The following is a 23579-nucleotide window of genomic DNA, read 5'->3' on the forward strand; positions in this document are numbered from 1 at the left end:
GAGCATTACATGCCCTGACGCTATCTGTGCCATCCCCCTAGCCACATTACATTGCTCCTGGTCAATACCCTTGACCTAGGGAGAATGTTTTCCCTAATGCTACAACATCAACACTCCCTCGTAGTGAGGGAGCCATTCTCAAGTTTCAACCACTTCAAGCTTGTCCTTGAAGTATACAAACTTCATTCGAGACAGAGGTTTTGTGAGAATGTCAACAACTTGCTCCTTTGTAGAAATGTATTGGAGCCTCATTGCTCCCTTCTGTACCATGTCTAAGATGTAGTGTTACTTAATCTCAAACAAAGAAAAAACTTGGTCAAACTCTGCTGATCAACTTCTCTCTCTCTCCTCCTTCACATGTGTGAACAAAAGAAACTTAGAACATGTCCAAATTGTTGTTAGATGGGTGCCAATGAGGAGGATCACTTGTCAATATATACATGTCAAAACAAGTGGGTTTTGACCAAGGGTCAAACCCCTTCATGAGGTGGGGCTGACTTGTCAAATTGGGGCTGACTTGAACAACATAATAGTAATATTTTTCCTTTGACTTTGTTGACAAAAATACTGACCGCAACTACATATCTTCAACATGCTTGAGATTGTACAAAACCTTCTTTAGTCTGCAGACATGCGACTCCTTATCTGTCATGTCCCTATTTTTATTCTTCTTCAAAGTGCAGTCAGGGTGGATTTCCAGGGCAGGAGATGGCTAGGTCAGTGGAGTAGGTTTATGTGATTAGGGGTTCCGATGGAGTTTTGAGGAGTTTTTATGGGATTTGATGGCATTCGCTTGGCATATTCCATCATCCACACAGTTTGCCTTTCATTCCGTCGCATTCCGACAACTTTCAGAAATCAACATTATTATTAGGCATAACTTAAATAATTATGCCCAAGGTGGCATTCTGAGGAGATTAATTGGTGGAACAACTCAGTGTAATAGCTTGTTGGAACCAGAACGGTAAGATCTACAGGATGGGATGGTTAGATATGAGTTTCAGTGACCTAAGGAGACGTGGTGGCCAATTTACCCTTTTCCCGCATTAAAAAGAATATTTTAATTAAAATAAAAGAGGAAGAAGTGCTCCATGATTAAAATAATAATAAAATAGAAGATTCTAGAGGGGTCCATCATATGTATAAAAGAGGAGGAGGAGGCCATTGGAGGACATCTTGGATTTGATATTATTTCTTGTATGAGAGGTTAAGAACTTGATTCTCTACTCCATTGGTTGCCCCAGGACGAAAACCCTCGGATGATTTAGAGAGATTGGGTGAGCACCCGTCTCCCCTTGGTGGATCCATTCGGGGTTCACAGGTTGTAGTGTATTGTTTTGGGAGGCCCATTGTGGCATTATTGTAGAATTGTTGAGGCCAGCTATCTCAACTATTTTTCCAGCATGTAAAACCCCAGTTCTTATATTATAATAAAGCTGAGATTGTTTCTGCTTATCGTTTTGTCAAATTGCATGCATTTTATATGTTATATTTTACATGGCAACCTTTTGTTTATGAGTAGAAATTTGATGTGAAGGGAATGTTCCAAATTTATTTCGTTTGGGACATTACATTATCATGTACCTCAAAGCCCTGAGGTTGCTCTATGTACATCCATTTGATGCATTTTCCAACCCATAATAGAAGAAATAGAAATAATAGTTCTAATAGAAGTGTATTTGGTGATCGGAGAAAATGTCTTTTCATAGTCTTGTCTCTTTTTCTGACAGAACCCTCTTGCCGCAAATCTCGCTTTGTACTTCTCTATGCTGCCATCTACCACATGCTTGATCTTGTAGATCCACTTGGAAGTGACCATTGACTTTGCCTCAGGGTTCGACACAATTTTGCACACATTATTCTTCATGACAGACTGATATTTGTCCATCATGGCATCCTTCCAAAGTTGCTGGGCCTCTGCCTCATAGTTGGATGGCTCAGAATCAATGATGTGATTCATCAATGTTGCATATCCGAGTACTTCTTAGGATGCTTGCTTTCCTTGAAAGTGCCACAGGGAGCTGCATGCCCCTTTGCATCCCTCAATGTACTTCAAAGCCATGCTGACCTCTTCTTGGATTCAGAAACAACCCTAAATGGGTCCACTGGCTTAATGGGCCCTTTTTGGTCTTCCTGATGATCTAAAGGATGTTCCACAGCCTACAGGTACAAAAGGGACTTGAACCCACATCCTTGGTAGCCTCTTGCTCCTCATCATCAATATTCATCCATGTGAGATCCTTTGGATCTCCAGTAGGCTGTATCCTTCCATTCTATCCGACTGACTGCTCCGTTTGAACTTGAAGTTCTTCCGGTCATCTGGCATGGTTCTAGATGTCTGTACAATTTTCCCCTCTCGAACACAAATCACTTTTGTTGAGTCTATGCTTGATCTTGGGAGAATCCTCTGAGATGCCTTTTAAATCTCCTAGGTTAATTTCTTATGAACACTAGTGGATCTATGTCACTATTCTTCCCACACATATTCTCTAACCATTTACTCATTGGTGCTATGAGGTTAAATCTCTCCTCATATTAAAATTTTTATTTTACTCCATTGGAATTAGGCTATAATCCACCCACATAGTGTTTGACTTTGTTAAATTGTTCCTCCATAATTTATGCGATTCTTTGCATAAATTTAGGTAGAAGTAAAAAGTAAATATGCAGTACATTATTTATATTTCGGTAATTAAACATATTTACCAAGAATTACTGCCCACCATAATTTATGCAATTCTTTGCATAAATTTAGGTAGGAGTAAAAGTAAATATGTTGTACATAAAGATTGTAACAACCCCAAAAATTTAACACTCCATTGAGGCCTTTCTCCACCAAAGCTCTGATACCATGTTGATTTTCTAGTGCTAATTAGACAAGCACAATTTTCTGCAACTGATAATTACTTCCAATGATATATGATATTACTTTAACACACTCCAGAACATCATTAAGTAATTACACTCAGAAAATTCAACTGGTCAAATATTGACTGTCTTAGAAATTTGACTCCTTAGAAACTTCGGCCTCTTCCTCAGATTACTTGCCACGTGTGAAAGAGAGAGAAAAATGCGATTGATGAGTGAGTGATGAGTGTGTTTTAAAATGAGAAGTTCAAGTGTATTTTTATAGTGATTTTAGGGTGTCCAAGAGGTATGTCCCTTTGCAAATTAAATTAATTTTTCTTTCTTTTAATTTAAATTATAATTTTTTATTTTCTTTTAATTCGTGTAGCTGGGGAATACGTCCACAGCTCCTCAAAAATCAACAGCATTCCCTACGAGAAATAAACTTCATGAAGAAATACACAATGATACACATGTCTAACACGGTGTTCAAAGTTGTTTTGGAGATTATGTAATCTCTCTCCCTATTAATACCTCATGAAACATTTCCTTTTTATCTGAGTGAATTGAAAGTTGAGTCGTTTTTCATGTTCACCAGGAATTTTGATTGGCTATCAAATAATGAAATATCTGCAAAAATCTGTTTCTTTCTAATTCCCTTTTGTATTGTAGGGTATGCAGATACTGGATCATCAACTGATGTTATTGCAGGGGATCGGTCATGGAAATCCATGGAAATGGAAATCCAGTCACTACTTGAGAAATTGTTGGATATAAATGATGCAATGAGTCGGTGTGCCGCCACTGCAACACCAACTACTTCTATTACACAAAAGCTTGCAAGGCATAGAGACATTCTTCATGAATTTACACAGGTGAAAATTGATTCATTAGATTTAATTTTATATGTTTTTATATTGATTTAGGTGCAGGTGTTGGTCGGAAATGTTCGACTTTTTTTTGTTGCTTGTTACCAATTTTATAAGCACATCTAACAAGAAATTCTTGAGATTGCTTGACCAAAATACTATGGCATGCAAAAAAGGTCAAAATTAACATAATAGCAATTGTCTTTAAGATAGAGACAGCAACCATCAAGACAATATCTCAAATATAGGATGAATTAAAGGCTTACAAGTTGTTTATATTTATATAGATTAATTATATCCTTTTAGTCCATCTCTCAAGGTCAATGTAAGCAAAGGTCATTGCCGCACAACTAGTTATAGCTTATAATTTCTAATATGTATACATTTTGATTTGAACCATATTATGGAGATGTTTTGAATATCCGAAGTTAGCTTTCATCAGTTAGTTTCTCTTAGGTATTACGATCGTTGATGACTAAACTAACATCAGTGTTAGCTCTAGAATAGCCACTGTGTGGCATTTTGTCTTACAGATTATTTTGACTTTTAGTGTTCTACACATTGGTGATTATGTTATTAGTTTATGAGTAGGTTAATGAGTCACAAGGCCATTAATAGGAAAGTGTCATTATGAAGTGCTTATAAGAAATCCTAATTCGTTGGTTGAATGGTTGTGTTCCGAACATTCATGTTTGTGGGAACTGTATTTGTATTTAGAGGCTCATCATTTTTAATCTAGTTATTATAATGAGTATAAGCAACATCATTATATAATATGCATCACACTTGAAGTTTGGTCTCTATGGATAATATGTATGCATATATACACACAATATTGAGTTGAAAAAAAGCTTCAAAAGTAAAATGACATTTGTTGTGTTCTTGTGAATACTTTTGTGTTTTCCATTCTGTCTCCTATTCATTTAAATCATGTGCACACAAATTTGTTCTTAACTTTGTCTAGATGTAATTTCCAAATTCACAACATTCAGTGGGTTTCATGCTCAACACTTAGCATTATTACTTGGTTTGGAATTTGACTAGGAGGATTGCTGGATTAATTGTTGATGACATGTTCTTCTTTGTGATTGTTTGGCAAGGGAGGATGGTAGTTTGGTTGGTGAAGCCATGTCAAGATAGAGTACTTGATGCGAAGTCATAAAAGGGGTCTGTTTGATGTCTTTTTAACTTTAGGAGTCAGTCAAGTGCAGAGGCAAGACATCTGGTTGCCTCAACAAAATTGTGTGCATGTGTATGGTGAGGATATTTTGGTGGTTCATTTTGATTTGTTAATTGCCCTTCTAGATCTGATCATGATGTTATGAGTCATATGCCAAGGGGGAAGTCTAAAACAAGCGGCCGTGAAGTCATTTTTTATTATGTTTAGAAATTTGCAACACATTAAAATAAGTCACATTCGCTTCCTGTTGATGACCATCTTGTGCTTGAGAATGTATTGGCAAATCTGAGCAGTGAGCAACTGGTAAGCTTAGGGACAAACTTGTTCTTCCAATTAGACCTCAACCTGCGAGAGACAAAAGGGTAGTTCATGCACAATAACATATATTCCAGAGTGAAATATTTCAAATAAGGATAAGAGATGAATATCTGAATGAAAAATACAATCGATACATGTATGAATACATGTTATCACTTGGAAATTCATTTTCTGCAAAGACTAAAGGAGTCTGGGTAACTATTAGGAAAAGAGGCAATGCCATCTCACTCTATTCCTTTCTCACTTTGGTTTGGTGCTTTGCTAACCATAAGGGGGTTCCCTCAATGATAAAAGGTATGCAATGTTGTTCCTACAGGGTTAGATTGACCTTAAGTTGATAAAGTATGCTGCTATCCTAAACAAATCAGATAAAACCAGCAATTATGATGAATAGGAAGCAAGCAAACAAGCATAAAAAGTGATCCTGTATGATAAAATCTCTAAATATGATCATTTGTAGGTGATTATCTCCCACTATTCTATGCTAAAAAGTGCAAAATATTCCGAATTTGAAGAAACACATTTGATGAATGCAGGTTTTTGATTACTATAAATTTCTAATGCATACAAATCTGAAATATGCTATGGTATCTTCTCAATTCTGCATAAAACATGCAGAGCAGCTACCTACTCTGGGCTAAAAAGTGCAGAAAACACTCAGGAATAACTTCAAAAGTTGATCCCAATTGATCCTCTTGCAATCTAGTCGATTGTGACTTGTGGGGATGCAAGATATTCAATTAATTTGCATCTATAAAAGGCGATTAAAAGAAGTAAATGACCGGTGCATTGTAACATCCCTTTTCTAATCCCCAAGTTCTGTAATGTAATTAAAGGATGATAATGCTGGAGGACCAGCATGGATATCATGCCAAAACCGTTGATATAATTATCCTATTTAATTTAATTATAAAATGCTAAAGATGAAGAAGAAGACAAGCCTATACGGATCCCAATGTCTGAAAGGATAGCTTGCTTGAGGAAACCTGTAAGAGGGGTTGGGTGCTGAAATTTCTAAGTCTAACCCGTTATAGATTCTTCCTGCATTATCTGGTTTACTTAAACGGCCGAGATTAAATATTTAATCAACAACTAAGATTAGTTTTGGCTTGATCCATGTCATTTAGAACATTCTCACCCAATTTTATATTAATACCCATTAATATTTTAATTTTCTTAAGTTTAAACTTAGAAATTCCATTAAAAATATTAATTATTTTAATATCTCTCTAATCGGGTGGAATTTTCCCAAACCATTTCCGGGCCTTGGAGATCTCATGTGCTTTAGCCTCTCCACCAATTTTCATGGCTAGAGCACCTCCGGTGCTACCCCAAATCAACACTTCCTCTTAGCGGGGAATGTGCTCTAGTAATGCTCTACCACTAAACATCACTCTGATCATTCGGCACTGGTACTTGTGCTGATGCTTGGCCTGCTGCCCAACATCCTCTGCACTATTCTGCTTTGACAACAACAACACCCACCAGTTTCCAATCCACAATCTTCCTACAGCTCCCTAGGCCCCAACAGCTAAAGAAACTGAGCCTTTTAGCGCTGCGCAATCCCAGTAAGGTTGAATCTCTCCTCTGGCCAACTACGTCAAGCCTACTTGACTGAGTAGGATGACATGGCTCTTCGTGAGCTTCTTCTGCCTCTCTCTAACTCTGCGCTAGCCCACTATCTAGCTCGAAATGATGACGCAAGCCCTCTGCATCACTCCTTCTCTGTTGCTTTCTGCTTAGGAACAACTTTTGTCTCTCGGGACAGCTGTTTCTCCTGCAAATTTTCTGATTTAGCTAGTGCATTCATTTCTCCTGTGATCTGCAACACTTTGATACCATGTTGAAATTTCTAAGTCTAACCCTTTAGAAATTATTCTTGCATTATCTGGTTTACTTCACCTACTTGTTTATTTCTTTACTAGTTATTTAACCATATAAATACTGAAAATAAACACAAATGCAGTCTCAACTCATCTACATATCATCAACTAAAAATAACAGACAAACACACAAGGGACACCATTATTTTTGGACAATCGTCCCTGGAAAAACCCAACTTGGGAAAACTGGTGCAATAGTTCTGAGAGTTTTATTATTAAGTAGCTTTTTTGAGTACAACTAGGGTGCCAAACTGGCTCACCTAACAGAGATATCTATCTGAGAGTAATACCTCTCTTCGGAAGTAGATATTCAGCAAGTTTGCTCCATGAAAATCTCTCCAACGCTTCTCTGAGGCTCTGCGTCAGCCCTCCTGGCCTTTGTGTCACTCTGAAGCCCCTTGCGTCAGCCTTCTGCTACTCTGCGCTGGCTCTCTGGCCTTCTGCGTCACCCACGCAGGCCCTGCTAGCCTTTGCATAGTCACTTTGGCCCTCTGCGTGGTTCCTGCTGGCTCTTCATAGCCTCTTCTGCCTCTGCATTAGTCCTTTGGCACTATCTCTGCCTCCATGCTATGCACTCACTGCCCCTCGTTGCAACTCTGATCACTTGTTCAAATTTTCTCAGCAAACCCTTCTCCAGAAAATCAAACTGACTGATCAATCTTGGTGTATCTCCAACTGACCCTCAAGCCTCCTCTTATATTTTTCCTGTTGAGTCTTCAACGGCCGAGATTAAGTCTCTAATCAATAGCTAAGATTAGATTTGGCTTGATCCATGTCATTTAGAACATTGTCACCTAGTTTTATATTAATACCCATTAATATTTTAATTTCCCTAAGTTTAGACTTAGGAACTCCATTAAAAATATTAATTATTTTAATATCTCTCTAACCGGGTGGAATTTCCCCAAACCATTTCTTGGTCTTGGAGATATCATGTGCTTTAGCATCTCCACCAATTTTCTTGGCTAGAGCACATCCGATGCTACCCCAAATCAACATTGGGAAGTTTCCTATTGTTTCTAAAGTTAATGTTTTTGACCTTGATGTTCTAGGTGAACTATCAATTGCCGAGTAATTATGAGAGAGAGTGGGGGAGGAGGTACTGAACTATCCAAGCATGGGTTGTGTAGCGTGTGGCAGTTTTGGTTGACTCCGAAGCTCTCATGCAACGAGGCAACACTAGGAAAGGGGAGAATAGCCTTCTTGTGAGGAAGTGAAGAAAACTGTGTGTGAATGTGAGTTGTAGCCATTAGAGAGACTGTGGGAAAAGAGCCCAGAACCATTGGTAAACCAGTGACCTGTAAAGCTGCGTGTCTATTGAGGACCGTAAAGGTTGTGAGAGAGTGACTCTTGAAGGGGAGATGAAATCGCCCTTGGAGCCATGACAGACTTGTGAGGGAGTCCCTGTTTGAGTTGTGATTGGAAACCGGTGAGAAGAAGCCCTTAGCGTGAGTCGGGTAGACCAAAAAAATTCGATTTTTTGGTTGTATCATGCACAATAGGCACTAGAAAGAGGGATGATTGATAAGGGTACTGTAGGAAGTAGTGAAGGGGTCCCTTTTTGTGCTGTACAAGCCCCTAGTGGCCATACTTTGTTCTGTGAATAACCCAGGCCCGGTGTTTGCGAGGCAACACTTGTGTTTTTTCTTTCCTGTAAGTGAAAGATAATGACCTTCATACTCTATACCCTGAATTGAATCTTGGTTGAAATTCCCTAAGTAAAGCATCCTTCAGACATTGGATTCGGCTTGGTGGTGGTCAACTGCGAGAAATTTGTAGTGTAGTTGTGCCTACTGTTGGGTAGAAAGTGGCTGCCCCTTCTTCAATTTTCAACAAAGTCAAGTGGAACAGATAAGTGTATATTCTTCCTTGCAAATTTCATGTAAATGTTGTTAAATGCTTCATGTATACTATGCTGGATTCATTGTGTAAATGCAATGGTAGGTTGAAACTTGAAGGTTGCTGTATTGCGTTTTTGAATGTATATGATAAGTAAGCTAAGTGTAATGTTCAATACGCTTGAATGTTTATATGCATTCTTTTATGGGTATGAATGTTGTGTGGAATGGAAATCTTTCTCTTATGTTAATCGTGACCTCTGTGAGTTGTATGTTTATAAATTGAGATGAGGAGGGTTGGAGCTGCTTAAGGCAGAGAATCGTTTTGGCTTGGGAAGTGGTTGAAGAGTTCGTAATATCAGAAAGGGAATTATACAACAAACATTGGACTTTTTCGAAAATTTGGAGTTTGGGGAAGTCTCGGCCTTAGCCCCTAGTCACATGGCCCGAGGGGAGCTAGAATTAGGAGACAGTTGGAAAGGGGGCTTATTGGAATATTAGGCCTCGATAAAATCAATGAGAATTCACATTATATGGAAAAACCTTGATATGGTGTGGCTCTAGGTAATGTACTGTCATATGACAACCCTACCTCTGTTTATCGGTCCTGTCAACTAATAGTCTCGGAGTATCGGAGACACGAACTTTTGACGAATGATGCCACGTGTATGATGCATGTCATCCAGATTTGGCCTTTTTGGTTAGTAGTGCCATGTGTCAGAGGACATGTCATCAATTTCCACGTCAAGCGGTGATTAGATGTTGGAGGATGATGTGTTATGTTGAGTTGTCATATTTGCATATCGAGACTTTTGAGGGGTTTTGCTTTGGAAAGTCTCAAATATCCCAATATCTCAATATTCATGTTAGGAGTACCATGTGGCGGGCATGTCAGTCTTTGCCATGTGGTGGGTTGCAATTGGGTGTCAGAGATGTGAGGTGGCATGCCAAGCTGGCCATCGACCTATCAACGCATCAATGAATTGCAATGATTTTCAGTATAAAGAATTTGCCGATAACTTGGTCTTCCATGTGGGAATATCGCTATATTAGCGTATTGGAGGAGTTATGCCCATATCTACATATTGGAGCATTTGGCTACTGGAGTATCTCCATATCAGCCATATCGCCATATTGACGCACTAACCTATCAACATATTGGTTAGTTTGGGTATATGTGCCATATTTGGCTTATTGGCCTATTGGGTATATTGGGAGACTGGTGTACCAGGATACCAGAACCTTGGAGGGATGGACCATACGAGTGTTATGGAAATCGCTGATATGGCGGTGTTCGATATGACATGTGGGCCAGGGATGTGGACTAGTGCGGGGCAATGTGTGGTCAAGGCTGCCATGTGTTAGCCACATGGCTGTATGAATGATGATGTGGCATTACAAGCGGTAAATCTTTATAGGGGCATAACCTAGTGCCCAAAGCTCAAAATGGGATGAAAATTATATCGTTGGAACAGTCTTTACAAGTAGAAGATGATGGCAGTATCAGAAATATGATTTGAGGAGATAGAGGAAAGAGAAATTTTGATATTCCCATCTTCATAATAAACCGTGAAGGTTGGGTCTAATTATATTATGCTCCACAGACCTAATACGACATTAGGGGGTTGGGTATGTTACATGCATTGTCCTAGAAATGGAGTTATGAATGGATGAAAAAAAACAAGTAGGGCAAATTAAAACTATTTGATTCTCACAAATTCAGATTTGTTTAAATTTGCAATGAAAACATGTAAAATTCTATGAAAAAGCATAAAGTTCTTACACACTTTAATTGGAGTATGATCACTAAAAGAGTAAATGATTTGATCTTTCTTGCCAAGGGTTGTAGAAAGAACAAAATATCAGATAAGTGGGAACACACCAATGTTTTCAAGGATCTTTTGGTAGCTAAGGTTCTTCAACTTCTCCACATAAAATTGGATACAATTAGGATGTTAGAGTCTAGAGTCATCCAACCAGCACAAGTGCTCTATTGCTAGCATCCATTCACAATATCTCTAATGAAATAATGAAAGTAAGCAAGTGATATGATGTAAGGCACTAATAGCTTCCTCCTTTGCTTGTACACTCTTATATAGAGAATAGAATAAATCTATGAAAGGAGAGAATAAAAAATAGGAGAAGGACGGTCAAATATGGACCATGTTTATGAATAGAAGAAGGGGAGACTAAATCTAGAACACCACTACAAATAGAATAAGTCTTTTGGCAAGAATAGCTTAAGTAGGGTGCTCCTTCTCTAGAGATGGAAGTAACTCGAGATATGCCAAGTAATGTGTTGTCCTTCCATCTTTGGATCATGGCATGAAAATATCACAAGCTTTGCATAAAAATAGAACAAGTGGAGTGTCATCCTTCTAATTCTGGAAATAGCACAAAATCCGTCAGGAATAGACCAAGTGGAATTCACTTCCCAAATGCTGGATACATAAAGGAAAAGCGAAACCAAGGCTTTGATTAGAACATTGCTTAACACACAAGCCAACTTGGAATGATAGTATAAAATTCTTTAAATTTCATATTTTTATTTTTACCCTTTTATGTCAATTCTTTATATAACCATTAATTGTTCTAGGTTCCTTGAGAGGGGTTCTAGTCTCATTGGACCCCATATGAAGAAAATAGAATTTGACATCCCATCCAAAATTCAACAAACTTAATGGTTTTTAGTGATTCAACAAATTGAATTGGAATGTAGTGTAAATGAAGTCAACTAGCAATAATCCCCATTTATTTGCCACTACTAGGTCAAATCCATAATTAGGAACTCAATTAGAACACACCTCTTCTAGATCAAACATTGGGTCAAGTGGGTCCAACATGGTAGCTTTTAGAATGATCTAAAAAGATCTAGGCCCCCTAATTTTGACCAAAACCAAAAATTGTCACAATGACTTGAAATATGACCACCATGCTATATACAACACTAGGTGCCCAAAAATATGACCAAATCCGAAAAATTTCGAGGCTAAAAGTAAGTTTAAAATTTGAATTGCGATCTTCAATAGCTTTCAAATTTGGCACCCATCTTGTACTAAATATTTACCCAAAAATGTGATTATTTCCGTAATGCCAAAGTTCTATCTCTAATTTTACGTTTGACTAGTTTTGACCAAGACCATGACCGCCTTGGAATGCCACCAAATCAAACATCTTGTATGTTTCCCAAAAGGGCATACAAATCTACAATCAGATATCAAGAAAGATAATTCTAAAAATAGATTTTTTTCAAGATGTGAATCGTGAAAATTTGAAATTACCCCTTTGGAGAACTATTGAATAGGTGCTCAAAAATGTTATCTGTCTCTAAAATTGACCAAGATTCTAAGAATAGAAATTTTCTAGAAGTCCAAGAATTCGAGTGTGCCTGTCTGATTATGTTCGTCCTCCTTTGCATACCTCAAAATGTACATCAATTGTATGTTAAATTATCTTGAAACTAGCTATCTAAGCAAACAGATCAGATCTAGTTGCTTTCTGGAATAATTAACTCTTGCATGTAGCAGAAAACGAGAAAAGCAATCACACAGTGCACAATTTTTTGTATGTTCTTCTAGATTAGTTCATAAAAATATCTTCAGAACTTAAAAGAGCTCCCTTACTAGGAAAAATGGCTCTGAGAAATTAATCAAACAAACAACAAACCTGAAAATTTCAATCTGCATAGAAATCGAGGCATCCTGTTATACAATTTGTACTAATGACTGCGCAATCTGCTCTGCTGGGCTGTACGACTGCTGTTATCCTTGCTGTTGACTGGCTGCCTTCTTCTTGCTAGACTACTGCTGAAAACTCCTTGCCAAGGCTGAAAATCAGATGTCTCCTTCACTCACGTGACTTGTGATATAAATGCTTTCTGTTTGTCTTTGTCCTTTTCACTCCCTTTTGTAGCTTTGACATGAGCCAAAAGCCTAATCTTTAATGATTAAGATCTAACCGTGAGATCAAGCCCTCTTTTAATAAAATCATTAAGTGACCCACTTTGGTCACTTTTTTTTTTGACAAAAATAAGAACAACTTGCTATCAATTTTGTGCCGGTTCAGAGCGAGAAACCCGAGAGATTTGTTGAAGAATCTCGGGCAAAGTAGTGTAGTGTGATTCTTCATTACTTGATGACAATTTGTGGAGTATTTTTACTTTTTTCTTGTTAGCTTATTCTTCTTCTTCTTATTAGTGTATGTGTGTGTACCTCATCAAACTGCTACCAAAACATAAGAACAAGAACACAAGATGTTGGCTCTCTGCCAAGGCCAAAACCTCTCTTCTCTTGAGAGGAAAACCCTTACGTGAATTTCTCTTATTGAAGCTTCTATTGATCAATGCCAAACCCTAGACCTGATAAGAATGATCCTCCAAGCACAAGTCAAGTCCTCTACTCTTTTCTTCACTTTGTTCCCCGACACATAGGCTTCCCTCTTCCGACACTTTGCTCCTCAGCACTTAGTCTCCCTTCTTTGTTTCTTGTCTAGATATAGACCTTTCTTGAGTGAGCCTTCTAGATGAGGTGTTCCTCTTTTATCCCTTGCTCAAGTTGACTTCTTCAAAAGAGATCCTTCTTGAGATATGGATGTATGACTGTACTGCTGTTCTGCTGCCCTAGTTTCTCGCACATGTGGGAGGTTTGCTTGGTGTTGTATGCCCTTCTTTCCTTCACTTGAGTGTCTTTCTTCTATGCTTGGGTAGGAGGCCTTGTAGGCTTCCATTTAGCCCCAAACAAGGATAGATGGGTGACTGTGATAGTGCTGCTGTAATGACTGCAGGTTGCTCTCCTTTTCTGCATGTGTGACTGTTATAAGCTTCGGATCAGCCCTATTTACTTCGCTCTCCTTCCTTCTTTCTCGCTTGAGTGCGAGGCTCCTTAGTCCTATGATCTTAACCCAAACAATGGAGTTTGTATGTCTGTGATAGAGGGCTGCTATGACAGCAGAGAGACCCTCTCCTTCTTCGCATGTGTGAGTGTCTTTTTGGCCCTATAACAGTCCTTAAACCTTCGGTGTTTCTTCCTTCCTTTTTGATATACTTGGAGACCTCTTCCCTTGTCTTTTTGTACCCTTTACTCGTCCTCTTTCTCACTGATTTTAGAGATGATCTTGTTCTCTTTTGAGGAGGTCAAATGGCTCCTTATATAGGAGTCTGTCTCCTTCTTTTAGGTCAACTAGAGGCCGACATGAAGCCTTAAGGCCGACTTGCTTGACATAATTCGGATTGCTTCTTTTGATGGTGCCATTGCTTGGAGGAGACTTATGACTTTGCTTGGAGGACTTCTTATGACCCTAGTACATATTCATACAAGGTGTAACATGCCCTTAAGGTCTTCAACCTTTTCTTTTGACTATTTGACTTACCTATAGCGCTTTAACTAGTGCTAGACCTATTTTAATGAGCAAGAAACTCATTGACATATATTATAAAAATAATATTTCTTTTATTGAATAAGTACAAATATCAAAAGTACATTTATGAAGACCGAACCTAGTTACATTTCCTTCAACACTCCCTCTTAACTAGGGAGGTATTCATACAACATTACAAGGTGTTTGGCTATTATCAATCTTTGAAGAATTCACATAAGAGAAACCAGATTTGCAATCCATCTACATTGTCATAGTGCAAGGCCTTGACTAACAACTCCATCTCTCTACGAGACCATGAGCTACAATGTTGGCGAGACCAATTATTTATAGACACCTTCATCTTTGTCTTTCAAGGTGCATACCCACCTGGGTGTTCACTGAGTATGACCTTCTAGGACTATTCTTATCTTGGGTTCCCAGCCCTCAAAGAATATCGGTCCTCTTGCCTACTCTTGTCTTGGATGCCCTACACATCCTCAAAGAGTATTAGATGCCAGATGATTACCTAATCCTCCCATTCTTTCTTCCCAAGTGAAGACAAGAATATTGTGTCTATCTTGTGTCTACATTTCCATTCATGGCCTTAATCTAGACTTACGACTGTTAGACCTAGTCTAGTGCATGACCCATGAGATGGAAAAACACAAATGTCACTCCTTTGTAATCAGGGGTGATCCAAAACTCCCTCTTGATCAGGGACTTGTCAGAGCTCCCTCTTAACTAGGGACTCTTTCATTCATTAACAACTTCTTCTTCATGGGCCCTTCAACTGCTTGATCTCCTTCCTTTCTTTGATGTCATGAAGTCTTTGTTCGAACTTCTTCTAGGTAGGGCACCATCCATCGATCACTTTCCTTCCTGGTTTGTCATGTCATTGTTTCCTTCGTGGAAAGTGGCTTTCTTGTCATTCATCAGGTTTTCTTGTCATCTTGGCTGCTCCTTTGTCATCTTGTCCATGTTTCGGAATGTTCTTCTCATGGATGCTTCGTTGTACTTACTTGTTTTCATGCTTCGACCTAGTAGCCCATCATGACTTCTTCCTGATATTGCTTTAACATAGGTTTTTCTTTTGTTGGATGGTTTCTTCATCATGACATCTTCGTAGAGTAGAATTAGTTACCTGCATCTTTTATATCTCCAAGGCCTTCATAGGTGTCAAGGGTCCTTCCTTTGCTTTGTAAGAGTTGTCTTGCCTTCTTTCGGGAGATATCTTCACACTATCTTGTCAGACAATGATTCTCGGTGCTCATGGTGTTCCTCACATGCTTGATCTCTTTCTTCTTTTGCTCCTCCTTAGGTAGATAGGTCAACCATCTTATGCTTCTTGTGTGAGAGCATTTCTTCCTTGCTTGTTTCCTGGACTTGTCAGCATTTCTTCTTGCTTCTTAGTCATCAACCTTATACTCCTTATGTGAGCATATCCTTTTGTTGACCTTCATTGCATTGTAGTACATGCCTTCGAGCATGTCCTTGGTGAAAGAGATTCTTTCATACTTGATCATGTTATAGAACTATTCCCATGACTCAACAATATACAAATGATAACATGACTAAACCTTGATGCATACATACCTCATCTTGATTCTCCTTTGATCATCTTAGCTTCATTTGGTTGTCCTTGGTGTGGCCCTTCTTGCTTCATCTTAGCTTGCCTGTATATCATCATTTTCTTGAATCCCATGAATGGGATTCCCAATGAGACATCTGCTTTGGTTCATGAACCTTCTTTTGAAGATTCTTTCATAGGATCTTAGAGACCCTTGCCTTGCAAATGTTCCTTTCCTTTGGATGATGGAGGTCTTCGAAGATTCTTAATCATGATCAGTTTTCTTACATCGTGGATGAGGTCCTATACTAGGTATGCTTCTTCTACATGAATATCTTGAGCTATATCTGCCATGCTCCTATATTCTAGAGGATATTTCTACCCATGCATTTTTATTCTTATTATAATGAGTATCTAGAACTCTATGTACATCACGCTTCTAGATTCTAGAGGATGGGTCTAGCCATGCAATGCTCCTATACTACTCAAAAACTTGAAAGAAGACTAGAAGTAAATAGTTTGACTTAGTCATAGTAGAGATCCGAAGGATCTTCCTTCTTTTGCTTCTTTTCTTCTTCTTTCACCTCTTGAGTCATGTGAGCTTCTTCCCTCTTTCTTTTGTTGTTGTTGTCCTTCTTAAGCTTAGGACAATTCCTTTTGTAGTGTCCATATTCTTGACATCCAAAACATTGGATTTTGGACATGTCTTTGTTGTTTGTTCTTTGTGGACCAAACTTGCCAAATTTACCCTTTCTCTTGGCCATGGTAGCAAATGCTTTCTCCTTTGATCCCACATCTTCTTTTTCCTTGAGTCTGGTTTCCTTTGTCCTGCATAGAGACCACATTTCACTAAGAGTGGTTGCTTCCTTCTTGGCATATATGCTCGATATGAAGTTGCCCCAATCCTTAGGTAAAGCATTGAGTACTACATTGGTCATTTCTTTGTCAGACATGACTTCCTCAAGCTCTTGAAGTTGATCTCTCACTTCAGAGATTTTCATGAAGTAGGGAGCTATTCCTTCCTTTGTTATCTTCATCTTGTATAATTCATTCCTCAGAGATATCACTTCTTCGGTTGTGGATACCGAGAATAGCTCTACTAGCTTATCATAAATTTCTTTCGATGTCTCAAATTTGGAGACATAGGGAATGAGAGTCTTTGATTGATTCTATCAGAATCCTTTGAGATCTTGTCTCATCCTTATTGTACTTGGCTAAGGCTTGAGTTTGTTCCTTAGCAGGGATAGTGATATTCCCTTTGACATGTTCTAGGAGTTCATTCTCCTTGAGAAGTAGATCAATCCTCTTCTTCCATGCAAGAAAGTTATTGGTACCTACCAATTTGTTGCTTTCCTTGCAAAAAGACATTGATGTATATTCAGAAGGGGACATGTACTTACTTGATAGATTTTGAGATGTAATGGATTTGCTTCCTCCTTGAAGACTTGATGGCTTGCCTTCCTAGGATCTTGATGTTCTTCAAGTTGCCTTCTTCGAGTGGACCTGCTTGATGACTTGTAGGTTGAAGTAGGTCTCGCTTCAATCTGCTCTTCTTTGTAGGTGCCTTTATGTAAGGCTCTTCTTCTAGCTTTGTAGACCTCCTTGATGAATGATGGATTGTAGACCCTTCTTGTCCTTGAAGTGATTGAGACTTCTAGGCTTGATGCTTCGACTTTGTTGTTAAATTATGGTATGTTCTATGCTTATAACAGTTTACTTCTTTTTCTTATTATATTCCACCGATTAGCAATCACATGTACATAAAGTAAAGTGCAGATAGAACATTAAACGATCGACAGAAAACAAGCCAAGACAAGAGACACAAGATGTGGCGGCTAGCCAGGGACAAACCCCACAATGTGTGGGGAAACCCTTTGATCAAATCTTCTTTTATCTTCAATAATTCAGCAGAGAGAAATAGTACAATAAATCTGATTCATATCAGCAGTAGCAAACCCTAGATCAGTGGCATCAGCATTAGTGGCTTCATTATCAAACTAGGGCAGACCATATCTCACAAACCGACAATCGGATTGACTTCATTCCACCACCAAAAGTTTCGGTTTCCAGAGGAGGTTCAGATGAACCTACAACGCAGTTCAGATGAGGAGATCTTCTAGGCCACACAAGTCAATCTTTACTTCTGCAGTTGCAGCTTCAGTTTCAGCAGTTTCCGGCTTCAAACTAGGGCAGTCGATATCTTGCAAACCGTTCGTCGGATTGACTTCATTCCACCACCAAAAGTTGCGGCTTTCAAAGGAGGTTCAGATGAACCTACAACGTAGTTCCAAAGAGGAGATCTTCTAGGCCACGCAAGTCAATCTTTACTTCTGTAGTTGCAGCTTCAAATTCAACAGCTTCCGGCTTCACATGTGTGAGAGAGAGAGACCCATTTCAGCGCAGTAGAGAAGAGACTCATATCTGCGCAGTAGAGAGAGAGAGATGTGATGAGATGAGTGAGTCCAAATGAGGAAAAGTCCTCTTATATTTATACACAACGTTGGTGGGTGAAATTTGAATAGATGCGACTGTTGGGCTTCTAAGCCTACATGAGTTGTAGGTCGGCTTGATAATAATTTCATAATCAAAATAAATTCATATCTCCATGAATACTTATCGGAATTGGATGATCTTTATATATCAATCCTACACCTCTCGACGAGAGGAATCTAATAAAAATATTATTAGCCATGAATAAGATGACCCACATGAAGTTTTGCCCTGGTTGCCAATTTTAACACTCCCTCTCAACCATGGAGAACTTCATCTGCAATCTGTCTATCGGTCGTTACTATTCATCCATCAAATGCACTGCCTTGTACAGCTTGACCCTTGCCCTGCTCTGCTCTATTTTGCCTGTTCTGCTTTGTCTTGTTCTGCCCTGCACTGATCTGTACTGTTTTGTTCTGTTCTGCTCTGCTCTTGCATTGTTCTGTTCTACTCTGCTTTTGTCCGAATTATGAAGAAGAAGAAATGATCGAGGATGTATCATACTGACTCAAAGTCAGTCTCAGAGTATGTACCACTGGTCCCAGACTAGTCTCAACCAACCCAAAGTCAGCGTCATAGTGAGTACAACTCCAATGGTCCCAGACCAATATCATCCTCCACTGACTCAAAGTCAGTCTCAAAGTATGTACCACTGATCCCAGACCAGTCTCAACCGACCCGAAGTCAGCGTCATAGTATGGTACAACTCCTACCACTGGTCCCAGACCAGTATCATTGATCCCAAATCAATGGAGGTCATCCTAGCGTAGGGAGTACGGTAGTTACAACGATGCGTCCATCGGTACTACTATGGTCCCTAACTTCATTTCCCTTCTCATTGATCAGATGAGAGGTACTTCCCATGAGTCCCAGACTGCATGGGTAGGATGCCTCGACAGGAGAACTAATCAATCCTGTCCTCACAGGAGAACACATCAATCCTGCTACAATTGCCATGGAGAACACATCAATCCAGGCCTCACAGGAGAACACATCAATCCTGCTACAATTGCCATGGAGAACACATCAATCCAGGCCTCACAGGAGAACACATCAATCCTGCTACAATTGCCATGGAGAACACATCAATCCAGGCTGCCATGGAGAACACATCAATCCAGGCCTCACAGGAGAACACATCAATCCTGCTACAATGTCGCCACGGGGTGTACATGTATACCACCAGGGGATAGTGAATAATCCTATGGTCATATGCTACTCCAAGAAGCACCCCGCACCCCCCTGGAGCTCTCAGAGCTCAATGCATCATACATGACCCTCATTGAAGGGTCTTTGAACAACTCCAAGTTGTTCACGGAAAGTCAGAAATTTTACTTTCCCAAGGGGTTTTTTCAGAATGTCGGCGACCTGTTCATTTGTACCGATATGATGAAGCCTTATAGCTCCCCGTTGCACCATATCTCGAATATAATGGTATCTGATATCAATATGCTTGGAGCGATCATGGAATACGGGATTCTCTGACAAACGAATCCCACTTTGGTTGTCACAAAGGATCACAGTGGTATCCAATGTGAATCCAAACAACTCACTGAAGAGCTTTCGCAACCAAACTGCCTCACAAGAAGCCATGCTAGCAGCAATATACTCTGCTTCGGCGGTGCTCAAAGCCACCGACTTTTGTTTCCTGCTCATCCAGGATATCGAAGCAGATCCCAAGGAGAAACAACACCCGGAAGTGCTCTTGCAGTCCTCCACATTGCCTGCCCAGTCAGCATCTGTGTATCCAAATAGTCTCACATCTCTGGCAATGTATCTTAACCCATAAGTGATAGTGCCACGAAGATATCTCAACAGATTCTTGGCACCAATCCAGTGTATGTGGTGGGGTTCAACCATATGCTGGCTCAACGTGTTGACTGCAAAGCATATATTTGGACGGGAGTTCACTAAGAACATTAATGCTCCGACGAGTTGCCGATACTCGGTAGCATTTTGTAAAACAGGTCCAGCAGCACTACCGCTTAACTTCTTGAAGTCAAGCTCCATCGGAGTAGTTACAGGCTTGCAGTCCACCATTCCGAATCTTTCCAATATCTTCACCACATATTTTCCTTGAGATAGGAAAATTTCTCCTGGCTTTTGCCACACTTCAAGTCCTAGGAAGTAGAGCATCAGTCCTAGGTCTTTCATTTCAAATTCAGAGGCCAGCTCCCTCTTACATTTGTGAATGAGAGGGTCTGCACCTGTTAGAAAGAGGTCATCCACATACAACACCAGTATGAGAGGCTTGTCATCTTCAACCTTAAAGTAAAGGTTAGGATCGGCTTCACTCCTAGTGAATCCCAGCTTCATCAAGTAGCTATTGATCCTCTCATACCATGCTCGGGGAGCTTGCTTCAGCCCATAAAGAGCTTTCTTCAACCTGCATACATGAGATTTTCGATCATAAATCTCAAATCCTTCAGGTTGCTCCACGTAGACCTCTTCTTTGATCGAGCCATGCAAGAACGCAGTCTTGACATCCATCTGATGTAGGTTCCATCCTTGTGAAGCGGCAAGGGCTATGATCGAGCGGATGGTCGTATATCTGGCAACAGGTGCAAATATCTCATCATAGTCTATACCTTCCTTTTGGGAGAAACCTCGAGCAACAAAACGAGCCTTATACTTTTCCGTGCTTCCATCTGCTGCATGCTTTATCTTGTAAAGCCATTTGGAAGTAACAACAGTCTTGTCCTGGGGTCTGGGAACTACTTCCCAAACATCATTCTTTATGATGGACTCATATAGCATCCTTCCATACTTGATGCTTGATGGCATCTGAGAATGACGAAGGCTCATTTTGTATGATCGTGCTCATGATGGTCAGGTATCCTTGATACCTATTAGGTTTCTTACTTTCACGAAAGGTTCCTTGGGGTGCAGCATGTCCTTCAGCATCATCAAGTAACTCCTTAAGCCATGAAGGCCTCTTCCTAGAAGAGGAAGGCTCATATGGAGGAGGATCAATCGGATCCATGGGTTCTTCTACATCAGGCATTGATTCATCATCCTTTTCTTTCGGTTCCCTGGTGTCAGCTTCTTGAGAGCTCCTCAAATTCGGAAGATTGATCACCTTGCTGAGAGCCGTATCTTCGTCAAAGGTGACATCATGACTAATTATGACTTCCCTTTGACCGGCTACATAGATTCTATAGCCTTTAGTATTTTCACCATAGCCCACGAAAATTCCCTTCTTTCCAGATGTCCCAATTTATTTCTTTTCTCTTTCGGCACATGAAAGTATACAGGGCTTCCAAAAATTTTAAAATGAGAAACATCAGGTTTCTTACCGGTGAATTTTTCTTCAGGAGTCTTGGAACCCAATGCTTGATGAGGGCATCGATTTTGTACATATACGGCAGTGTTTGCAGCTTCAGCCCATAGAAACTTAGGAAGACTTTGATCATGCAGCATGGCCCGGACAGCTTCCATAATTGTGCAGTTCTTCCTTTCTGCCACACCATTTTGTTCAGGAGTATATGGTGTAGTAGTCTCCCTCTTGATGCCAGCCTCTTTACAAAAATCATGGAACTCATTAGATTCATATTCAGTCCCATTGTCAGTTCTTAAGATCTTGATCTTCTTTTTGGTTTGATTCTCGATTAGGGCTTTGAAGTGTCGGAACCAAGGGAACACTTCATCCTTCTTTTTCAAGAAGTATATCTAGGTCTTTCGAGAATGGTCATCTGTAAAAGTGAGATAATGTGAGTATCCTCCCAAGGAGTTCACAGGCATCATACCTGATATGTCTGAGTGAACTAGTTGTAATATATCGGAGGTCTTGCTTTGACTTGAAGGGGCCCCTTTTGAGCTTTCCTTCGACACATCCCGGACATACACCTTCTTTCTTTGCTTGGAATTCAGGCATCCCTGTTACCATCTGTCTTACATCGGGTAGAGCTTTGTAATGAAGGTGGGCAAACCTCCGATGCCAAAGTTCGGACTGAAGCGTTGTGTCACAAGACATGACACCTAGCGGACTTCCACCGACTTGATATAAAGAATCAACTCGAAACCCAAGAGTGAAAGCATCTTTAACATTATTTTTCCATATGCGTACCTTACCATCGCTGAAGGTTACCTTATAGCCTTTGTCTTCCATTGCCGAGATGGATACCAGGTTCTTTTTGAGATCAGGTACATATAATACATCTTGTAAGTGAATCGTATTACCTTGATTCAGTTTAAGAGAAACATTGCCTACACCTTTCACTGGGTATTTCATGTCATCTCCAAGGACAATTTCCAGGTTAGTTTCTTTCTCTACCAGATTATAGAGTACTTTTTTGTAACCAGTGAAGTGTCTTGAGGCACCACTATCAATGAGCCAAATTCCCATTGAGTCCGAAGGGGCGGAGGTAGATAGAGCAGCTGGTAGATAATATTCAGCTTGCTTATCTTCAACAGTGTTAGATTCATACCTGGAATTTCTAGCCTTCTTGAATGGTTGCCCTCTTCCTTGATTTCCCGCATTCCTTTTTCCTTTGTTGTTGAATTTTCCATTCCTTCGATTACCATGAGAGGGATTTTGATCATCGTCACGGTGAGAGTCCTTTCTATCAGGGCATTCCCTTGCATAGTGACCTGCTTTATTGCAAATGAAACATCGTCCTTTTCTTCCACCCTTAAATCCAGCCTTTCTTTTCGATTTAGACCCAGAATTATTTCTTTTCTTAGCATGAGAAGAAAAAGCAGCAGGAGGACCTTTAGGCAAGGGCATTTCCTGCTCTTCTACCCTTCTTTGTTCTTGAATGTATCTAGCCATTAATTCCTCGAAACTAGGAATTACATTATTGTTCAGAAGAGTAGTCCTGAACACATACCCTTCAGATGGTAAATCCTCCGAGAGTTGTGAGTGCCATTTCTCTGTCAGTAATGGTTTCCCCAATAGATAGGAGATCGTTCTTGATCTCGGTGATTCTTAATAAGTATGCTTGCATACTTTCATCTTTACCCTTCTTGATTTCCCTCAACTTATTTCTAAGAAACAAAACTTGATTTGCATCATTAACTTTAAATAAACTCACCAGTCTGTCGTAGATTTCCTTGGAGGTGTCTAGATCAGAGATGTAGGCCACCAAGCGCTTGGCGATAGAGTCCCTGATGATCTTCTTTGTTTTGACTTCTCCATTTTTCCATTTGTTCCAGGCAGCAGCAGATGCATTTGATGAAGGCTCAACAATATTGCCTCTTACATGGTCCAACACTCCTTGATCTTCAAGGGTT

The 23579-nt window shown here is 39.7% G+C and overlaps 1 protein-coding gene across 2 annotated transcripts in view; it reads left to right on the forward strand.

Moving 5' to 3' along the window:
* Positions 1–23579, forward strand: part of LOC149263760 (Golgi SNAP receptor complex member 1-2-like) — a 256875-nt gene that overhangs the window by 94775 nt on the left and 138521 nt on the right. Inside the window, exon 2 of one of the 2 annotated variants that reach the window (XM_089426672.1) lies at positions 3529–3722. In XM_089426672.1, the coding sequence (XP_089282798.1) occupies positions 3529–3722 (194 nt within the window). Of the gene's footprint in view, positions 1–3519; positions 3723–23579 lie in introns of both variants that reach the window. The other variant, XM_089426668.1, reaches the window with a different exon arrangement.

The sequence above is a fragment of the Pinus tabuliformis genome, chromosome 6 (genome assembly GCF_031772625.1).
Source record: "Pinus tabuliformis cultivar Carrire ecotype Pingquan chromosome 6, CPIR1, whole genome shotgun sequence".
NCBI classification, from domain to species: domain Eukaryota; kingdom Viridiplantae; phylum Streptophyta; class Pinopsida; order Pinales; family Pinaceae; genus Pinus; species Pinus tabuliformis.